A 20,807-nucleotide genomic window follows, 5' to 3' on the forward strand; every position below is an offset into this window, starting at 1 on the left:
ATTCTTTTGTACATTGCAAATTACTTGAAAAAGTTATCCAAATTATTTATTTTCACAGGTCTTTTTTTTAATCACTCCTCATATTTTGTCTGTTATATCACCAGTTGAGACATATAGAAATTGAGGGAAGGAAAAAAATATGAAAGAATACCTCTATTGTGCACCAAAACATGCTTTTGATGACTAGTTAATTATGGAGGTGTTTAACTCACACTACAATGTGAACTATACTGATTAGCAGGCAATACATTTCTGGAGCAAAATGAATTTTACAAGCAATGCATAGTAGAGAAATTTGCAAGTTTCATTTCCTGGGAAACTAAGGAGATCTGTTTCTTGAATTTTATGATATGAGCAAGTGTTCCAGAGAAGAAGATGGAGGAAGCCCAAACTGCAGGATCCGAGAAGCCACTTTGATGCCAGCAGAAGTCTAGATTAGAGCCAGGGAGCAATCTCTGCCACACCAGAGATTACACATAGATTTATAAAGTCAAGATGACATTTTTCATTTTATGAGGGAATATGTAGAACAAGTCCAAGGACTATACCAAAATTGTTATAGTAGTTATTTCCAAATGGTGAGACTCTGAATCTTTTTCCCTTTTTTTTTTCCTATGCAAAACTGGAAACGGGTGACTTATAATGTTGAAACTTAATTAAAAAAAAAACCTTAAGGCCACTCTGCCTAGCAACTACTAAGTCAGCAGGAGTGCATATTTTTGTGTGTGTGTGTGCAAGTTTTGGATTTCATTAGTTTTGTTTGTACTTGAACTTTATACAAATCTAAGCAAGAGTGTTCTTCATGTGCCCAGCTAAATTTGAATATACGCATCTTAAAAACAATTAAGCAAACATACGTACTAATTCCAAGTGAATATATGGACCATATGTATAAAACTTGTGTTTAATAGGTACAGTATAAAGAAGTGGTCAAGGACCAGTATTTCATTGACAAGACGGTTCTGAATGTCGTTTCTGTTTTAATTTTGGCAAAGCATGGAAAAGGTTTAGATGCTTCCAGGTGTAATTGGCATCATCTTCCCTGACTTCCTGTTTCCTAGTTTACATCCTGCGTTCATCTGTTTTGCTTACAGATTTCCAGAGAATCAGCACAAAGTAGGAGGTTGCCTCCTGAATCTCATGCCTCATTTTAAATCTATGTATATGGCTTACTGTGCGAATCACCCCTCAGCAGTGAATGTGCTCACCCAGCACAGGTAACTTTTTAAAAAGATTTATTCATTTTTTACTAGAAAGGAAGATTTGCCGAGAGAAAGATGGAGAGAAAGATGCTCCATCTACTGGTACGTTCTCCAAAAGGCTACAGCAGCTGGAGCTAAGCCAATCTGAAGGCAGGAATCTCTTCCTGGTCTCCCACATGGGTTCAGGGTCCCAGGATCTTGGGCCGTACTCGACTGTCTTCCCAGGTCACAAGCAGAGCTGGATGGGAAGTAGAACACAAACTGGCGCCTGTATGCGATCCCAGCTCTTGAAGAGGGAAAGTTAGCCAACTGAATCATTGTACCAGGCCCACACGTTAGCATTTGTCCAGCTAATCTGTTTTATAATATGCTTCCTCAGGACCACTTCATTTGGAAATCCGAGATCTCCATTTGGACTCTTGAATATCCCTGTCCATGATGTCAGAAACCTACTCATTGTTACGTTGACCAATTTCCATTTAGCCGACAAATAATTGTTGAATACCTACTATGTTCATGACCTTGTACTAGGGCCATGATAGGAATACAGTTTTGAACAGGAAAAAAAATCTTGTTTTTTCTTGGAGCGAAGCATCTTGAGGGAAATGTAGATATTTAATTAAACATCAGAAATATGTTGTAGTATAGTGGGTAATGAAAAAGATTCTTTTTTTGTGTGTATTCTGTGTATTACAGGACACATGATTTATTTGGAGGGGGCACTGCTTGTTGATTTTATTTAGCATAATGGTTCCCAGAGATATCTGTGTCTAGAAATTTTTAAAATTAGATTTAGTAGGACTTACTTGAAGGTCAAATCTATTCCCCTGCCCAAACTTTAAAAACTCTTGTGGGATAGTAAGTTGGAATTGGGTGTTTAAAAAAGGAGAGACCTAGGTTTTCTGCGTGAGCAGCTCAATGGTGGATAGCTATCATTAGCCAATATTAGCACCGACAGCATGTGATGCAAAATATATAAGAGTCTTTGAAGGAGTTCCCAGCTCTTCTTTACAAATTCGGAGGGCTTAGGTTAAATTATCATCCAAGAATTTATTGCTGTCAAGTGGTTAAGCCTGAATCTTGGTCTGCCAGACTTCAAAAAACAAAGATTTTTAAAAATTAAGATACTTTTTTTTTTTTTACGAAAAGAAGAATCTAAATGCAAATTTAAAGAATCATAGTAAGATGTGTAGCCATGTACTTACTTCCCATCTAACTTAAGCAATAGAACATCCCATTTTCTCTCGTGTAAAATGGTTTTACTAAGAAATAACCCATCTACTATGTGAAAGTACACAGGGAATTGATTATTCACGGTATTGTGCAAATATCATCCCAATCAAGTTTAGACCATTTTCACCACCGCTGCAACAAATGCACACAGATTAGTACAAACTCACCCTTTCTTTCCATCTCCACCACCCCAAGTCAGCCACACTGAAATACTGTATGTCACTGTGAGTTTGCCTGTGCTGGGCATTTCACTGAAGTAAAATCACACAGTATATGACCCTTTATGTTTGGCGTGTTTCACTTAGCATAATGTTTTTGACATCTGTCCTCATTGTAGCATGTATTAGTGCATCGTTTTAAAAAAATTGCCAAATAGCATTTCATTGTCTAGAGCTAATATGTTCTTCAATTCATCAGTTGATGGAGCATGTGAATAGCACTAAGGCTATTCATGTATAAATATTTTATGAAAATGTTTTCATTTCTCTTAAGCTATTTACAATTTTTAAAAAGATTTATTGATTTCTTTGGAAGGCAGAGTTATGGAGAGGAATAGTGAGAGGCAGACGCACAGAGGGATCTTTCATCTGCTAGTTCACTCCCTAAATGATCACAACAGCCGGGGTTGGGCCAGGCCAAAGCCAGGAGCCAAGTGCTTCATCCAGTTCTTCCACGTGGGTGCAGGGGCCCAAAGACAGCCCATCTTTTACTTCTTTCCTAAGCGCAATAGTAGGTGTATGGATCAGAAGTGGAGAAACTGGGACTCACACTAGCTCGCATACAGGATGGAGTCGGTGGCTTAACTCACTGTGCCACAGCACCAGCCCCTCTATTTCGCTTGGACAGATCATAGAAATGGAATTGCTGGATCGTATTGTAACTCTGGTTCAGCTTTGGAGCAACCATCAGACTATTTTTCCAAAGTGACTACAGCAGTTCATCTTCTCATCAGCCGTATCTGAGGGTTTCTTTTTCAGATCGACACTGATAATTTGTTATTTCTTATCTGAACAGTGTAGGCGGGGATGAGACAGTCTCTCAACTGTGTTATTGATTTTCATTTCTTAATAGAGTAGTGATGTTGAGCATCTTTGGTGCACTTATTAGCAATTTGCATATCCTCATTTGGAGAAATGTTTATTCAGATCTTTTGCTTATTTTATAATTAGATTGCTTTCTCTGTATTGAGATGTAATTCACATATTATAAAATTCACCCTTTAAGGTGTACAAGCAGTGCTTTTTATATTCACAAATCTGCGTGGCTAGTCCCACTGTCTGATTTCAAGACATTTCTATTGCCCCTTTGAAGAAACCCCAAACCAAGTAGCAGTCCTTCGAATAACTGTTAATCTAATGGATAATAATGTTGAACATGTTTTTTTTTTTAATCTTGCTTACTGAGTATTAATAGCTTCCTGTAAGCATGTCTTTTTAGATATTTTAGCTATTTTATCATTGGGTTAATTGTCTTTCCATTGCTGAGTTGCAACTATTCTTTGTATATTCTGGATACTAAACTCTTTTCAGAGCTAGAGTTTGCAACACTCTCACCCACTTTGAGGGTTGCCGTTTCATTTTCTTGATGTCATTTGAAGTACCAAAGTCTAAATTTTCATAATATCCTACATATACATATGTATGTTATTGTTTGTGTTTACTGTTATACTAAGAAACGATTGCCTAACCAAAGTCATGATTATTTCAATGTAATGCATCTATTCTGTATGAGTTTTATACATGTAGCTGCAACTTGGAGGTCTTTTAACCCATTTTGACTTAGGTCTTGTGCGTGTAGTGAGTTAGAGAGCCAAGTTCATTCTAATTGTCAAGCCCATCTGTTGGCTTCTGTTCTTACAAACTTAGTTTGCGTTTTTAGTCCATGCATTGATCTATCTAGGTGAATGTTCTGTATAAGTTTTACAAAAAGGTATAATTATCAAATGAAATATTCAATGTCAATTGCAACCCTGTGATTGATGGTGCTGTTCAGTTCAGCTGTATTTTTGCTAATTTTCTTTCCGCTGCTCCTGTCAATTACTAATGGATGGCTATATAAGTCTCCAACAATTATATTTTACCTATTTCTTCTTTCAGTTGTATCAATTTGGCCTCATGAATTTTGATCCTCTGTGTTAGGTGCACTCACTGAAGATAGTGGTATCTTGTTGGAGAATTGATTCCGTCACTATGTGATTTTTTTTTCAAATCCCTGATAATTTCCCATAACTGAAGCCCGTTTTATCTAATAGTATGGGCTGGCCCAGCTTTCTTTTGATTAGAGCTAATACAGCGTATCTTTCCTTATCCCTTGACTTTTTGAAAAAGATCTATTTATTTTTTATTGGAAAATCAGATATACAGAGAGGAGAGACAGAGAGGAAGATTTTCTGTTCACTCCCCAAGCGGCCACAACTGCTGCAGCTGAGCCGGTCCAAAGCCAGGACCCAGGATCTTCTTCCAGGTCTCCCACACAAGTGCAGGGTCCCAAGGTTTTGGGCCGTCCTTGACTGCTTTCCCAGACTACAAGCAGGGAGCTGGATGGAAGCTGGGCTGCTGGGATTAGAACCAGTGCCCATATGGGATCCTGATACATGTAAGGTGAGGACTTCAGCCCCTAGGCTACTGCACCGGGCCCTATCCCTTGACTTTTATCCATGACTTGTACACAACATATGATTTAATATTTTTATCCACTCTGGAAAGCTCTTGTGCTTTTTCTAACATTTTTAAATACTAATTTGGCAGGTTGCTTTAATAGTCTAGCTCAGGAAAGCTCAGGATTAGAAGGCAGTTTAAGAGACATAAACAATAAAATAATTAACATACAGATGTTACTATTATCTATGCTACAGGAATAAATTGCACTGAAAGAAAGCATACTCAGGGAAGAAAACAGCATTTCCTAACATTTTTATTTATTTGGAAAGGAGAGACGGATCAACAGAGAGAGAGAGAAACAGAGAGAGAGAGAGAGAGAGAGACAAAGAGAGACAGAGAGAGAGAGACAACACAGATCTCCTCTCCCCTGGTTCACTGCTTAAGATGTACAACATCTGGGACTATGCCAAATGAAGACAGAAGCTGGAAACTCAATGTTATCCCATATGAGTGGCTGGTATCCTGCTAATTGCCAGGGTGTGCAGGCAGCTGGAATGAGGAGTGGAGTTAACACTCAAACCCTAACTAGGGATGTAGACTCCCCATATGAGGTCTTAAACTGCGATGGCAAACACTGCATCTGCCTCTGGCTTTTGATAGACTGTTTACATTTAAAGTGATTACTGATAATTGGGTTAAAATCTACCATGATTTGTAACTTTTTTCATCCACTACACTTTGGTATTTCTTTTTTTCCTTTTTCTGTCTTCTCTGTTCTGATTAACTATTTTACAAGATTTTGTGTTTTCTCTCTTATTATATTTCAGAAAGTTTTAGTGATTTATCTAAAGTTTGAATTATCCATTCACAATTAGATTTAGTAGCAGTAGTGTTCTCAGTTATCTCATTTATTGAACAAGTTTTTACTGTGTGTTTTCTTATCTACAAGGTAAAATCACCTAATACATTCTTGTTAATTACTGCTGTGAAAATACTTTTCTACTGTATCGAGAAAGATTTTTAGAAATTTCTGTTTGAAACGCAGATTTACACAGAGAAGGAGAGACACAGACAGAGAATGAGAGAGAAAAAGAAAGAGAGAGAGAGACAGACAGAGAGAGAGATCTTCCATGTGCTGGTTCTTCCATGGCCACAACAGCCAGAGCTGGGCCAGTTCAGTCAAGAGCCTGGAACTTCTGGGTCTCCCATGTGGGTGCAGGGACCCAAGCACCTGAGACATCCTCCTCGGCTTTCCCAGGCCATAAACAAGCCTGGGATTGGAAGTGGAACAGTTGGAACATGGACCAGTCCCACTCGTGTCACAGGTAGAGGCTTAGCCTACTATACCATGGCAATGGCCTAAGAAGAGGATTTTGTTGGCATTCATTTTTCATTTATTCTGAAACGTTTGTAAAATTCAGATCTATTTTTTAAACTTCATGTTTTCTTCTCTCCAAAGATTTTTTTTTTTTTTAAATACAGGGCAATTCTTGTGCTGACAACTTCGAGACAATCTTCAGTTAGCATTCTAGGAGGGTAGATGTTTGGCACAGCCAAGCAGCACACAGTATTGGCTGGCTTGGGGTTGGGGCCGCTGGTTTGTTTCTGGATCCAGCACCTGCTCATGTGCATCCTGTGGGGAAGCTGGTGATGCCTCTGCTGGTTGTGTCCCTGGCACCCCTGTGGGTGACTTGAATTCCTGGCTCCCAGCTTTGGCCTGGAATAGCCCTGGCTGTTGCAGGCATTTGGGGAGCAAACCAAGAGTTGGGAGTCTCTATGTTTTCTCCCAGGAGCTGAATATGTTGACATATTCAGGTCCACTGCTTTCTTCCCAGTTTATTAGTAAATCCATCAAATACATTCTTTGTTTCTTTTTAAATTTTGTAAACATTGGTTGGAACCCACATTGCAGTGTTCCCGCAATGTGGGAACCCACATTGGGAGCAGGTGAAGCCAGCACCTGCAACGCTGGCATCCCAGATGGTGCTGGTTTGAGTACTGACTGTTCCACTTCTGACCCAGCCCCTTGCTAGTGCTCCTGGGAAAGCAGCTGAGAATTGCCCAAGGGCTTGGGCCAGCCACCCACTTGGGAGACCTGGAAGAAGTTCCAACATCCTGGTTTCAGTCTGCCCAGCCCTGGCCTCTAGGCATATTTGGGGAGTGAACCTGCAGATGGAAAATTCTCTTTCTGTCCTTCCTTCTCTCTGTGTAATTCTGCATTTATTTATTTGAAAGGCAGGGTTACACCTTGGGGCAGGATGTGGATGTGAGAGGGAGAGGAAAGAGAGGGATGGGGAGAGAGAGAGAAAGAGGAGAGAGGGAGAGAGAGAGGGGGGCAGGGAGAGAGGAAGAGAGGGAGAGAGAGGTGGGAGAGAGAGGGAGGCAGAGAGGGAGAGAGAAGGGGGGAGAGGGAGGCAGAGAGAGGGAGGGAGAGAGGAAGAGAGGGGGAGAGGGGGGAGGGAGGGATGGAGGGGGAGAGAGAGGGAGAGGGTGAAGGGAGAAAGGAAGACAGGGAGGGAAAGAGGGGGAGGGAGAGGGAGGGAGAGAGGGGGTGAGAGAGAGGGGGAGAGACAGGGAGAGAGAGGGATGGATGGATGGAGAGTGAGAGAGAGGGAGAGATAGAGAGGGAGAGAGAGAGGGAGAGGAGAGAGCGAAAAAGAGGGGGAAGGGAAAGAGGGAGAGAGGGAAGGTGAGAGGGAAAGAGGGAGAGAGTAAGGGAGAGAAAGAGCAAGGTAGAGAGGCAGAGAGGGAAAGCGAGAGAGAGGCAGAGAGGGAGGGAGAGAGAGAGGGGAGAGAGAGAAGGAAGGGGAGAGAGATGGAGGGGGCAAGAGGGAGGGGGAGAGAGAGGGAGAGGGGAGGGAGGGGGAGAAGGAGAGGGAGAGGGGAGGGAGAGGGAGAGGAAGGGAGAGATGGAGAGAAGGAGGGGAGAGAGAGATCTTTCATGTGCTAGTTCACAGCCAAAATGACTACAACAGCTAGAGCAGGGCCAGTTCAGTGTGAGGACCCTGGGATTGGGCCTAAGCACTTGAGCTGTCCTTCCACTTTTGTAAAATTATTATACGAATAATTGGTGTACAAGTCAAAATGTCAGTATCTTGTTGAATCAGCTTTAATTAAGAAAGTCCTAGATAATTACAGTTTTGTTGAAAATAGGAACAATATTCAGATTTTACTAATATAGTTATACAGGTGGTTAGGAAGATAGCGAACATCACATTTGATTCTTTTTCTGAATTGACAATAAGGTTACAGATAAAAAAAAAAAGAGTTTTTCATGGATGAGTAGAGACCCTCTCATAAAAGTCTCAATTTCCTTTCAAAGAAAATTGCATAAACCATTGGAACTTCTTAAGGTGGATAAAATAGTAGCAGCACAACTGCATATAAATTCACTGTTTGTCTTTCGAAAGCAACTACACTCTGATTCTTAAGCAACCTTGTGAGCTAGATAAACTTTCACTTATTAGTTATAATGAAGTGTTCCCCACTCACTGCCTCCACCATCCCTGCCAACTTTGAAGCATGCCAAGAAAAGTTTCTTCCTGGACCGTAGCATACACGCAAAGACTAAGTAACATCTAAAACAAAAAGTTGTTTCTGGGTTGCCACGGTGGTGCACACTAATGCTCCTGCATCCTATTTGTGTCCTGGCTATTTCACTTCTCATCCAGCTCCCTGCTTGTGGCCTGGGAAAGCAGTCGAGGATTTCCAAAGCCTTGGGATCCTGCATCCCTCCTGGCTCCTGGCTTTGGATAGGTTGAGGTCTGGGCCGATCAGCTGCCATTATTTGGAGTGGAGTATTTGTTAAACTGCTCTGAGAGGGATGGAGGTGTGAGAGAAGAGAGTGGGTCACTGGTCAATTGCTACAAAGTCTCTGTTCTTACTGAGTTTTAGTTCATCTTTTTAAATAAATGTTTCTGCATTTACCAACAGCCGTTAGGACAATTTGTAGTGATGTCAAATGGTTTTAGAGTTCCCACAGTGCCACTAGTTTTACCAGAGTATCTCATGCCACCATCTTGAAAAGGGCATGTTTCACCACTTTCTTCTAAATCCCTTTGCACTCCCCCTGATTTGAGCCTAAACTTTTTTTTTTTTTTTTACCACATCTTTACTGTCATTTCGGTGTAGAATTGTATACGGTAACTTGCCCAAGTTCCAAGCCTTAGTTTCCTCTCTTGTAAAATGAGTCTAAAATCACCTGTCCCGCAGGTTTGTTGTCAGGATTAAATGATATGATGTACCCAAAGCACAGAGCATGTAGAATTAGGTCGTTTTCATCATGCCCATATTGATTTTCTTCATCTTCTATCGACAGCTACTGATTACTTTTCAGAAAGGAGCATGATGTATTTGAAGCATACAAGGAACATAGATGGCACAGTGTAGAACCATATCTGCACCCGCTCTTGAGCTTCACGAGTTACAGATGAAGTTCTAGTCCTTTGTCTAGGCCAATATTTCTTGCCCTTCATTTCCTCAGTAGAGGGAACCATGTTCCTAAACTTTACTTTTTGGTCATTTTCAGCAGTATTTTCATACTATTTCATTCTATGCCAAAGAAACAAGTGCTCCAGAGGCATTTTTCCTTGAATGGAGCCATAGAGATCCTGCGTGGATGAGGGAAAATGCCTTCATGCAGTTAAATGAGAACTACAGTAGTTCATTGCTGAAACGCATGCACTCTTTCCTTTTAATATGAGAATAGCAATTCTGGACGACTATCAGAAACAACTGGCTCACCTCAAATGATATACTCTTGCGGTATTTAAGAAGTTTCTATTTCAATGCTGTATGCTAAAATGCTACTGACTCCATTTGCATATGTCAGAAAGTTAATTTTATATACAGTAGTAGAGGTTACTTCCAATAGTCTGCTTTACAGTTTGTCACACACTTGATTGGAAGTTTCTCAACTCTTTTGCGAATTAGAACCCTATGCTTGAAATTGGATTGGTGACTTTTTGAGAAATATGTGATACTCACTGAGAAGATGAAAGGCTCGCTGGAGTCCCCATAGAACTGAATTTTTATCTTGCTGGCTTATTTGCATGTAAGGGACGAAAATTAAAATAAATGGAGTTTTCCTCATGTGTTTTTAATGTAACTCAGCTATTTTCCTGGGAATCTTGTTGTGATTTGCACTGGCACATTAGCGACAGCACAGAGTGAAATGAAATTCAGTGACAATTCCCAACAAAATCACTAGATGAAGATTGCTGCTGAAATAGGGACACTGCTGGTTTTCTATTCTTTCGCAGCTGAAGCTATGTTCGGGTGAAATACTTCCATGTAGTCACTAGGTGGCAGTATGTAATCAGAAATGCTCATGACAAATTGGCCATGAGATGGCATCCAGTCTTAAAATTGTATGATTGCATGCAGGTGCCTTGTTAAAAATACACTAATGCATTGCCTGAATTTGGATATGTAGTCAGACCCCCAACTTGATGTGTTTCCATATTTACATATATTTGAATGGCTGCCCCAGCCTTTTGTTGTCCCCTGAGTGAAGTCTTTTGGGATTTCCCCTCTCTCTCCCCCACTGGCTTCCTACCACAGCTCCTATCTCTTTTTGGGAGTAGCTTCTCTTTTACAAAGACAACCACGTGCCTTCTGCGGCTTTTGTGTAGTGTCCACATTTTTCACTAGGGAATGGGCCTGAGAGAGCTGGGAGAGGAGGACAGAATTAGTGCTAAGCAGATATGGACCTTGCTTCACCATTGCAGTAACTCAACACCTCTGCATGCTTTTCCTCCTGTTGGTTTTATTCCCTCTCTCTCTCTCTTTTTTTTTTCTATCTTCGCTGCCAGCAAATATAGATTCTGAGAAAACCCCAGAGGCTGTTTATTTGCTAGAAGCCAGGGCCTCTCAGCTTCTCTTGCCTCACCTCCATTTTCTAGGCCACAGCAACTCCCATGAAAGGCTAGTCGGAGAGTAAAGGAGGCAGGAGGAATCTCTGACCTTCTGCTAGGTAAAGCCATGATCGTTCCAGTTAGAGGGATGAAATCCTGGCATTCGAAGCAACATGAATGGAACTGGAAAAATTATGTTATATTGAATAAGCCGAACACAGAATGACAACAACCATGGGATCTGTCTTATATGTGAAATCCCCTAAAGGTGATCACATAGGAGTGGGAAGTATAGTCCTGCTCACGGGAGACTGGGGATGGCAGAAAGGAGAGGTCCGGACACAGGTTACCAACACAGGCAGGGGGAAGTGCTACTGATGTTATATAGTACAATGCCATAACCATAGACTGCGACAGTGTGCGTTTCACAAGGACTGCAAAGTGGGTAGGTTTCCATCATCTAGATATGATATTTGAGGAGCTAGAAACGTTCCTTATGCTGACTTGATCATTACACATTGTATATATGTATCTAATTACAGCCCTGTCCCCTATAAAGTACAATTACCATGTGTCAAAAATTAGAAAGCCATACAAAGATTCCACAGAAATCCTGATGTATGGGATGTTAAAACTTTGAGTGTTATGATAATGCACAGGTTTTTTTTTTTCCATCTTTCTAGCCCAATCCAGAACACACTAGAACCCTGTTCATTCTATGAGAAAAATGTACTTTGAATTTCAAGCATTTATATGATGAGAATGGCTTCTGTTGACTCCCCTCACACACGCTGCCAAGGTTAAGATTGAAAAGCACTCTTAACCAGCTGCCACCTCCAGAGATTTATTAGCCACTTTTTTTATAAGCTACGTTTTTAAGGCACAGATCATTCTTTAGCTTAACAGTATACATTACACATATATATGTATATATGTGCATCTATACCTATTTCTGTGTGACCATAATAATTTTCATATAAAATTTATTTATCTGAGTTACAAGTATCTTTTAGGATCTGTGTCTCATAAATAAGCAGTAGCTTTATAACATATTTTTTTTGTCGCAATTGTAAAAATTTCTTCACATAATCGAAGTTTTTTAACCCAACATTGTTGATTTATAGTAATTTTTTTTTTAAAAAATGTAAGTAACATTTAGCAGGCCTAGAAGCTGGAAGAATGTCATGGAAAGCAATAAATAGCCATTAGCATTTGCTTTTAATTGCTGTAACTCTTGCATCAATTAGAATGGTGAGGATGCAGGCAGTCATTTAGTTACAGAAAGTGAAGCTTGTTTACCAAATCGAAAAGAAATTAGGAAACTGCCTCTTCCTTCAAATTGCATTTCTACTCAAACACACTCTCTAAATCCAAGTTATTTTCTTAATTATAAATGTTTATGTGTGATGAATTGTAAAACCTTTTTATGCACTTTAGACTCTTAGTTGACAATTAAACATCAGTTGAATTTCCATTAAGTTGGTAATCACAAATGCTGAGTTGGTTTTCAACATGTAATTTTAGCAAGATGTTCACTAGAATTGGAATAATAATAAGAGTGAAGATAAAATGCATATTGACTCCTTAAAAGTTGAAAAACTACATTCCTGTAGAGACACAAGGTAGTGTCACGGACAGATCCCAGGCTTTGGCTTCAGCCCCACCCTGCCAAGTTTACTAGCTATTTGTTACTCACCCTGCATCTCATGCTTGTCTTCTGTAAAATGGAAATAATGCTTATGCTAAAATGTTCTGAACATTAAAGACGAGCAAATACACATAAAGATCTTAGTGTAAACCAATAGGCTTACAAACTCCACTATTTAGTCTTCATAATTTTATTAGACTGTAGGGGTTTTGTCTTTCGTTTACAATTGAGTCAGTTGAAGCTCAGGCAACTCACCCAGGGTCATCAACCCTGTTTTTATGATTCCAAGTCAAGGGCACTAGCTTTCCCTTCACTACTGCTGCATTAGGACTGTGGAGACTGATGAAATGGTCAGCAACAGTGGTTTGAGGTTGACCACTCAGACCAGACCTAGCTTCCCCAGAGGTAATCGTTTAGAGCCCTTGTATCTCACATGCGCTACTGCATGATTCATGGCTGCTGGCCCATTAGCTCAAACTCTCTCCTTGTGTTTGCTGCTCATCAAAGCCGAAGGCCAGAGAGTGCATTATTATTGACAAGGAGCACCTGTAATCCATTACCTCCCTAGCCCTCCTAGCACTGAAAGCAAATTTCTGTGAGCACACTTTGTTATCCATTGTTACTATAGTTTGGTCTATGAGGGGTAAGTAGATTTCTTTGCAGTAGGGCATTCCTCATGGAGTGAGGAGCACAGTTGGTGGGGCCACTGAGTTAAGACTTGATCTTATGGGCACTCGGAAATTCTTGAGTAGAGAAAGAATGGAACCAAAGCAGTGACCTGTACGATGGTTTGTGGACAGAGGAGCCTGGGAGCCAAGGCACCAGTTGGCTTAATGAAGTGAACCTCATCAGATGAGATGAAGGCCTGAACTTAGGCAGTGGCTTGGTTGGATAGAAGGAAATGAACAGATCCAAGGACCCTTTGGACTAGCTGCATATGCATAGTCAACTAAGGACTATCCGGGGAGAAAGACGAATCTTCAGACAAGGCTGTTAGTGAGTGTTTCTGCTCTAATTCTGTTGTGCTTAAGTGTATATGAAAATGATGCCAAAGCCCCCACATGAGAAGAAAGGAGGTAAATCTGCTGCCTCAGGGAAGTGTTCCTGTAACCCTGAGCACTGATTGCAGATCTTAGGCAAGTGACTGTGATTCCAATGAACTGTTGCCTGAACACAAGACTTGTTGTTAGAAGATTACGAGTGAGTGATAGGGAGAAGCTGGTGAGTTGCTGCCCTTTGACTCTGACCAGCTAATAGCAAGAGCATTTGAAATGACGAAGAAAACATATTTTTAACGTTAGTTCCAGCTTATCTGATAGATGGTATGCCCCAGGTCATTGGTTGCATACCTCTTTGAGGCTGGAGATTTTTGTTTTGTTCACTGCTGCATCCTCAGGAGAAAATAGCACTTCTCACTTAGTAGATGTTCAATCAGTAAGTGATGAATAAATGAATGACACCAGGGATGCCAAGTGTCTGCCTTACCACTGGAACCCTGGTGTTGGCCACTGGGCTGATTGTGCAAGAAGAAGTGAATAAAGGCTGAACAGAGCTGAATGTATTGAGCAGTCTCTGTGCTAGTGCAAACATGTTTTTGTTTGGTTTCACATTGTGCAAATAAGATATTTTTAGGTAAATTACATGGGCTGTTCTGCAGTTAACAAAATTATACTTTTTTTTTTTCTGGGTTAGTGATGAGCTGGAACAATTTATGGAAAATCAAGGTGCATCCAGCCCAGGCATCCTCATTTTAACCACAAGCCTCAGCAAGCCCTTCATGCGACTGGAAAAGTATGTTACTCTCTTGCAAGAGCTGGAGAGACATATGGAGGTAAGGGAAGGCAATGCTGGAGAATTCAGGAAGTACTTTGTTTTTAAGGCCATCTGAGATCCCTATTCTTTGCTACCAAGCATTCATGAGCTTCCTCCCTCTCTCCTCTCCCCTCCCAAGCCTCGGCCCTCAGTGTCTCTCGTGTCTGTGCTTACCTGTTGACTTGCATTATCTTTTGTCATCTCATCTGTAGCTGGCAATGCAGTCAAAACCACACAAGAAATCTGTTGTTGTGGGATATCAAACAACTTTCTTGTGGAAGATAAAGGCGAATGGGAATCAGAAAATACAGACAAAACGTTCACTCTAAACAGGGTTTGTCTCTAGAACACTCTGATCATCTAGCCTTCTGACTGAATTGGAACAGAAGATTCTGATAGTCCCTTAAAGACTAATAAATGGATTAATAAATGGATGCAGTATTAGAGTGTCTTGGCATGAGTCAGCACGTATACATCAAAGTCTGTTCACATTTTTGTTCATCAACTTGTAGTTTATTTGCAACAATTATAACATAAATCCTTTCTAAATATTAAACAATGAGGACTGATGCTTGAATTTTTAGCAAGAGTCCAAATTCTCTTCTTACTAAAAATCCATCAGCAGGGCCAGCTCCTTGAGCCCCTTCTTCTGCAGCCGTGAGTGGGAGGTTGGAGGTGCAGGTGGGAGCACAGATGTATTTACCCTAGTTGCTCTTCCTGTGTCTGGGGTAAGGTTTTGAGGTTTTGAAGGGCTTGATTATCTTTAAAGAATAATGTTGCATGCTGCTGGGCTTGTCAGTGTTTGTAAGGATTGAAAGCTTGTACTCAGAGGAAACCACATTCTCAGGGTCTTTGACTTGCGTGAAAGCTGGAGGCAGTGAGGAGCCGATGTGCAAAGGCTGTCAGAATGGAGTTTCAGTTATGGTTCGGGAAGGTGTTGACCTCTGGATGCCTTTCCATAAGGCAGACTCATTCACTGAACAGTTGGAGGCTTGCCCTTCCCTGCTTATCACAGGACTCCAGAATCAAGTGGCCTCACATTCTGGTACTTCTGAGGTACACATCCACAATTTGTGGAGGATAAGACCTATGAGTCTCCTGGAACTTGGCTCCTTTATCTTGCTCTTGTAATGGAGCCCTTTTCTACTCTGCGTCTATTTCCTGTGGGCCATATGGTTTTGACCACCTTGCATGTCCCACCATCAGGTAGCATGTACCTTTAATATGAGCATACCTCTGAGTAAGGCCATTTGACTAGATTTCGGACTAATGACAGATCACAACCAAAAATTCTCAGTGGTTGGCTGATTTGGGTAAGGATAAGTCTTACTGTAAAGGAATATAGCCCTACATTGTCATGAACAGCATTGTTGTTGGCATGGTTCATACTTCTGCACTACTATTGAGCTCTGTATTTTACCTCCCAAGTCTGGTTGAGTAGGGCGTTAGATTTTCCTTTTACCTCAGCTAAGGTCCAAGGGTTTAATACATGTGCTCCCAGGCTGAGTACATGTGTTCATGCCATATACTCCAATATTAGATATGAAATATAACCCGATTATATCACCCCAAATCCTTACTGAGTTGTTAAATATCAATTATCCAAAATGTAACAGTAAAAAGTAAAATGGGAATTCTTGTCTCAATAACCCCACCTATATAAAGTGTCACCACCCATCTAATTTCCTAATCACCTAATAATTATAGCTACTGATATTCCAAATGCTCAAATGTGGTTCTATTTTTTTAATCTCAAGTGCACATGAAGATTGACTTTTTTTTTTCTTTTTGTGCATAGTGTTTTACCACCACCACCACAATTGAGAATGGAACAGTTTCATCATTTCCCAAATTTTCTGCTATTCCTGTGGCCACACCTGCCCCATACCCTTCCCTCCCACCCACTGCTGCTCCATTCTTCCCTAATCCTGTTTTCAAATGTGTTCCTCTGCTAGGATACTCATCCAGACCATCAGGATATTTTGAAGGCAATCATAGCATTCAAAACTCTCATGGTAAGTACTGCTCTACATTTGTAATTTTCCGTTTTGTGTTCTTCATTCCTAAAAGAATGACTTGTGTGTGTCACTCCTTTCCTCATGCAAAGGTCTCTAAATGGAAACCATAAGCTTTCGTGATACTGCCACAGTGATTGTTTCATTTCATTCTCTCCTCCCTAAATCATGCTTACCTATGAAAGGTTGCCACGCTGAGGGTATAAAGTAAGCACATTTGAAGTCTTGGCCACATTAAGCACTGGTGTGGGTGGGGGGTTTCCTTTCGCGTTTTTTTTTTTCTTTACCCCTGCTGCTCACCTTATGTCTGTGTAACTCGTCATTCACTGATTGGCATCAATACTGGATTCAGCCAGTTATGCCAAAAGCTGAGAGTTTGTTCTTTGCGTATGCAAAAGAAATCTGTCATAAAATCTAAAAGAGAGAGAGAGAGAGAGAGAAAAAAAAACAACCCAACCACGAAAATGCAATTGCTTTATATAGGTTAGCAGTGAATGTACCTATAGTCTGGTTTAGTGAGCATGAAACGCTCATCTAAAACTGTGGGCTGCCATTTTAGAAGGAAAGAAAAAGTTATTTTGAGCGATTGATTAAGCTTAGGCATTTTAGACATTTCTGTAGTGTTCTACCTGTTTTGGATAAAATATGTTGTTCCTTACTGTAATGATAGGGTGTAACATCATCACTTCAATTTTATCTGTGTGGAAAGCTTAGAAACTGACATGGTTAAATAGCAAGCTGAACATAAGAGTAAAGAATTTTGTTAAAATTGTTATTGTTACAGGTCAAATGATGTCAAATATTGGCAGTTTTACATGGTTGAGCCTGTTAGAACAGCCCACTGAACCCTCTGTTATTGATTAACATGTCTTATTTTTCGTATATGAAAGGAAAGAAAATCACTTTCTTTCTGTTGCTTTCTTTTTTTATCATTTAAAAACTTTTATATAAAATCAGTAGATTTGTAATTTTCACAGTGTAGATTTAGGAGCATGAGTGTTCCTCCCTTCCCTCTGTGCCCTTTCCCTCCCTGTCTCCTCTTTACTATGTGTTTCCAATTATTACAATAGCATACTTGTTTGCTTCACCGTAACAAGATTAACTCTCTGATATATAAAGGTATCATGATGTAGCAAGCAGAGGAAAAAATAATAAAATTACATAAAATAAAAGTAAACTCAAACAACAATGGCAATTTTATTACTGAGGAATATAGATCCATGCTGTGTACAGCTGCTAATTCTCAGTGTGCTAATCTCACTTAGAGATTACTTTTGTGCTGTGTGTTATTAGTAGTCACAGATCAGAGAGAACATATGCTATTTCACTTTTTTGAGTGGCTTATTTCACTTTCTCGAAAGATTTATGTTCCTTTCTGATTACGTAAAACTTGCTTTATGGCAATACTGTATTTATTCCTGCTATAGGTGCTTCAAAAATATGCACCATGAATTTGTTTAATCTGCACTTAGTTAAAAGGGATAGCACAGATTGTATAGAAAACACACCACAAAAAACTGTTCCTTTTTATTCATTTTCAAGCAGTAGTATAACCATAACCGTATGCTTATTTTCATGCTCAATTTGGAATGAGTACTGTTAAATTACTCTGAGATAACCTTAAGTTTCTAAAGCAATGATTTAAACCTATGTAAACACACATATGTATGTACATATAAGTATGAATGTGTATTATTTATACCTCCCACAGTCTTGGTCAACTATCTTTCTTGGTTTTAATTTTCAGTTTGTCATCATGAAATTCAGGTGTATCATTTTCTGATCCTTTTAGGAATAAAAAAATTAGTTTAGTATTGCATCCATAGCAATTTACCTGGAGTTGCTAAACAAAATACAGGATAATGTACAGGCTTCATTAAGATCACTTTGATTCACCATGGCATAAAGAATGTCATTTCCTCCTTTTCTGTAGCTTGTGGAGTCAGTTTTTAGTTTCATTTTTCTCAATATATTACCTTGTTAGGAACAGAGCACATTAGCAAATCAGATTACTTTGTCATTAAAGCCCTCTACCTGCGAAGATAGACAGTGGAGAGGACCCAGAGCAAGGGCACAGCCACACTGCAGCTCCCACTTGTGCTCCTGGCTCTGCTTCACGTGACCCAGCTACTTGTCTTCCCAGACTGCTTACGGGAGGCAAAGACACCATGGTTGCATCAATTGACCTGGATGTTTCGGCAGAGCCCTGACCCAACACAACTCTAGAAGGTTCCAGGCTAGGGACCGAGAAGAGTGGATCTTTCTGTTAGGAACACCTTGGATCGTTAAATTCATGGCAAGAAACAGGGACCCAGCGAGGGGATGAGAAGCCAAAGCCCTATCTTTATGTGGCTTTGTTTTTGGCCTGTTTCATAAGAGCTCCTGTTTCATTAGATTTTGCTTTGGTTCTGTAGGGGCAGTGCCAAGATCTGAGAAAGAGAAAACAGCTGGAACTGCAGATACTTTCCGAGCCTATCCAAGCATGGGAAGGAGAGGATATTAAAACCTTGGGAAACGTGTTGTTCATGTCACAAGTCATGGTGCAATTTGGAATGTGTGAGGTAAGTAGCTCTAAATGTCAACACTGTTTCTTTTCTCTTCCATATTTTTGTTCCTTGAATTGTTTTTCCTATCAAGGTCGAATGTTCAAATGTTCCCATCAGAAACTGAGCACCTATTCTTCGCCCAGCATTCTACTATGTGCTGTTAGGGATAGGAGTAAAGAAAAAGGAAATGATGCCTGCTTTCAAATAGGTTCTTTAAAACACAAGTTGCCACCAATAAGCAAGATAATCACTCTGAGACTATACAGTGTCAACCAGAGGATATACAAATGTTCAGAGAAGGGAAAGATCAAGAAGACCTTAGGGACATAAAAGTTGAGGAAGGCCACAGAAAGCAAAGAGAAGAATTCCAGAAATTAGAGCACATTGTCATCTCAGAAGGGAACAGGAGGAGCAAATTTTTCCCTTTCTTTTTAGAATAGCGAGGATATCTGCCTGCTGGGAGTAGAGGAAGCATGTTAGCTATTGTGAAAGAAAGATTGAGTCAGGTAGAGTCAACATTATGAAGAAGCTTGGATGTCATGCAAGAATTCATATTTATGCAGGTAATAGGAAAATGAGAAAGATGATGAGAGACTATTTGAGACCCTTAGTTTACCAGCCTTATATATCATGTGAGTGAGAGGGAATGAAACTAGGAGCCAAAAGGCCAGCTGAGATGGGGAATGAGAAGTGTCCCCCAAGAAGGTGAAGTAATGAGAATGGGGTATAGAAAGAAAACTATGAGACACTTTTAGAGAGGCAGTCAACAGGAAGTGGTAACCCGAGGGCTAGAGGAGATGACTAATGTTAATTTTAGAGCTGCTACCTTTTAAAAAGATTTATTTTATCTTTATTGGACAAGCAGATTTACAGAGAGAAGGAGAGATAGAAAGATTACCCATCTGCTGGTTCACTTCCCAAGTGGCCACAGTGGCTAGAGCTCAGCCAATCTGAAGCCAGGAGCCAAGGGCTTCTTCCAGATCTCCCATGCAGGTGCAGGGGGCCACGGACTTGGACCATCCTCCACTGCTTTCCCAGGCCATAGGCAGGGAGCCGGATGGGAAGTGGAGCAGCTGGGACATGAAGTGGCGTCTATATGGGATCCTCACACTTGCAAGGGGAGGGTTTTAGCAAATTGAACCGTCGCACTAGGTCCTAGACCTGTTAACTTTCATGTGACTGTACATATTTAAGTAGAACTGTCCTGTATGCAGTTAAAACACTGTGGAAATGTGGGTGAATTGCCAGGGTTAGAGGCAGATGTTTTGAAGTTCTTGACAGAGGTGCCTTAACCAGGAAGTAAATTTCCAGAGAGAAGCACAGAAGACCAAAGGTGGATTATTTTAGGAAGGACCAGGGCAGGGGAGAAGGATCGACTGTGTCACATGATATCATTTATTTTGTGTTGGAAGGATGTTCCCGCTTCTAAAACATCTTTCTATCCTCTCTGACATACCCCTGGCAGAGATTCATTACTTTGGCTTAATAAGTGATCTCATTTAAAATGCAGATACCCTGGGGAAGCTTAATGCAGTGAGTCTATTAGTCATGTGCACCTTTGGGGGAAACCCCTTGGGTGAAAAGAAGAAAGAATCAGCACTTGGCAAAGAAGGCAAAGAGACAGGTAGAGAAGAATCTGAGGAGTGTGGAATAAAAATTGCAGGAGGAGGAATTGCAAGTGGGCCATGTGCAGAATGCCGCAGATGGTTCAGAGGTGAAGGAGTGTGAGGACCAAGAAGCCATTGGATTTTGCTAGCAGGCAGTTATTGATGACTTTGAGAGAGCAGTGAGGGTGCAGTTAGCGAGGGATCAATGGGGAGAAAATGAAGGCAGCAAGCAATTTGCAATAAAATGTCAAGGAATGGGGTATTGTGCACCAAAGATCACATGGGACGA

General features: G+C 40.6%; 1 protein-coding gene across 5 annotated transcripts in view; it reads left to right on the top strand.

Moving 5' to 3' along the window:
• ARHGEF6 (Rac/Cdc42 guanine nucleotide exchange factor 6) overlaps positions 1 to 20,807 on the top strand; it is a 103,906-nt gene that overhangs the window by 66,121 nt on the left and 16,978 nt on the right. For all 5 annotated transcript variants that reach the window (XM_040999425.1, XM_040999424.1, XM_040999422.1 and 2 more), the window contains exons 9-12: positions 1,095 to 1,217; positions 14,231 to 14,369; positions 16,306 to 16,365; positions 18,780 to 18,926. In XM_040999425.1, the coding sequence (XP_040855359.1) occupies positions 1,095 to 1,217; positions 14,231 to 14,369; positions 16,306 to 16,365; positions 18,780 to 18,926 (469 nt within the window). The remainder of the gene's footprint in view (positions 1 to 1,094; positions 1,218 to 14,230; positions 14,370 to 16,305; positions 16,366 to 18,779; positions 18,927 to 20,807) is intronic.

This window comes from Ochotona curzoniae, unplaced genomic scaffold (genome assembly GCF_017591425.1).
Source record: "Ochotona curzoniae isolate NIBS_2020 unplaced genomic scaffold, NIBS_Ocur_1.0 scaffold_1852, whole genome shotgun sequence".
Classification (NCBI taxonomy): domain Eukaryota; kingdom Metazoa; phylum Chordata; class Mammalia; order Lagomorpha; family Ochotonidae; genus Ochotona; species Ochotona curzoniae.